General features: G+C 41.1%; 1 protein-coding gene across 4 annotated transcripts in view; it reads right to left on the bottom strand.

The window, feature by feature from the left end:
* tcerg1b (transcription elongation regulator 1b (CA150)) overlaps positions 1-1,661 on the bottom strand; it is a 19,938-nt gene that overhangs the window by 11,105 nt on the left and 7,172 nt on the right. For 2 of the 4 annotated variants that reach the window (XM_013909491.1, XM_005727869.1), the window contains exon 6: positions 509-568. The exons of the other annotated variants lie outside the window; for them this stretch is intronic. In XM_013909491.1, the coding sequence (XP_013764945.1) occupies positions 509-568 (60 nt within the window). The remainder of the gene's footprint in view (positions 1-508; positions 569-1,661) is intronic. 4 annotated transcript variants of the gene reach the window in all.

The following is a 1,661-nucleotide window of genomic DNA, read 5'->3' on the forward strand; positions in this document are numbered from 1 at the left end:
CCCCCCCCAAAAAAAAAAAACTGTTTACAGTCGACAACCACATGCCTAAAAATGACCCAACAACCAACAACTCAGTAACATCTAACAATTTAGAACAGTTAACAGCAAAAAATTACCCCCTTCCGGTTCAAAGAATCAGTGTCAGTATCATTTATTAAAAGTTAAATCATGTTCTTGTATGTTTGCTTCTCTTCTTCTTCTTTTTAAAGTGGGTGGAAGAATTCAGTTAAGAAGAAACTAGAAAAGATGTCACACAAGATGAGAATGAAACACTGCGCGTGACTCTATCTAATCACCCTCTCTGATCATGGAAACAAAATTAAGCTTCTGTTTCTATCAGCTTTAATGGAAGGAATTTCACCACTGTACACCCAATGGACCATGTTCACAGCACTCAACACCATGCCACTGTTTGTGGGTCTGCATATACACCAGACTACGCATGTAGACATCATTCACTACCATGCGATCTACTGTAGATCTGATAGGCGAGCGGCTGGGTGTTTACCGTTGGCGCTGGGGCCTGCCTTTACACAGGTTGCATCTACTATCTGCATCATTGCTACACCTGCAAGAACAACGGACAAGCAAGCATCTGGTTGAACACAGCAGGACACTAGATATCAGCTACCATGTTGTGTAAGAACTTGTATACGTTTGGCCCAGTTCAGACAAAACACACAACCAGATTTTTTTTTCTGCCTCTGTTGAAATTCATGTATATTTAAAGATGTCAGGAATCAGCTGCACAACATAACGTACGGCCTGTATTGATGGCACATCTGAGAGAGTGAATCCATAATAACAACACCGTCAATCAGGAGATTCCAAGTCTGACGTTTGAAAACCATCTGTCCTAATTGAGGTGTGCTTTCAGCCAATTTTGATTTTAGCTGGCAATAAATTTATCCACCTGCATAACCTTTCACTTTAAATTAGATCTAAATAATCGGCTGGAGCTGGAGCCTGCTGGCTACCCAAATCTTTTGTTGTTAATATTTACAACAATAATAAAGCTTCTTTTGGGTGCTCCCTTATTCACAAGGGGTCACCAACGCAGATGAATCTACATGTAAGATTTGACACAGATGCTTACACCCTCCTGACACAACCCTCCCAAGTATCTGTGCCTCTTCCCAGTCTTGACCTGGGGATCTTTCACACATCAGGCGAATGTTTTTATGACTGCACTATAAAGTCACAATTAAAATAAAATAAAAATCTGGGTTTCTACCCAGAACCTCTCCCAAAAAAAAAAGTTGCTATCTGCAGTACTGAGTGAGGCCGTATCCAAATACTTGACTCTGTAGATTCTTCTTTATTGTTGTAATTATTCAGTTTCATCTCTTACACTCAAAAAAGGAGAGAGATCGCAAACTGATCTTTTGCTCTCCTACAACCCTAGAATCTGGTCAGTGACCCCCTGGCAACCTTCATTTGGAAGTAAAAAATGTGTATTCCCCAACTGGTTGGCAAGCAGTTGCTGGATGTCGCTGGGTGAAATCGGTCATGATGAGGGTACTGTAGGGTTGGGCGATATGTAAAAATTTTCCAACTGGCAATCGTTAGTCCAACAATCGTCAATGGGCGATATAATCGCAGAGTTTTTGATGGGCAGGGCAATGTGATCATGCACGGACTGATTTGGTTTGATGAACTAG

This window comes from Pundamilia nyererei, unplaced genomic scaffold, assembly GCF_000239375.1.
Source record: "Pundamilia nyererei isolate P.nyererei 1_Seehausen unplaced genomic scaffold, PunNye1.0 scaffold00026, whole genome shotgun sequence".
Taxonomy (NCBI): Eukaryota; Metazoa; Chordata; class Actinopteri; order Cichliformes; family Cichlidae; genus Pundamilia; species Pundamilia nyererei.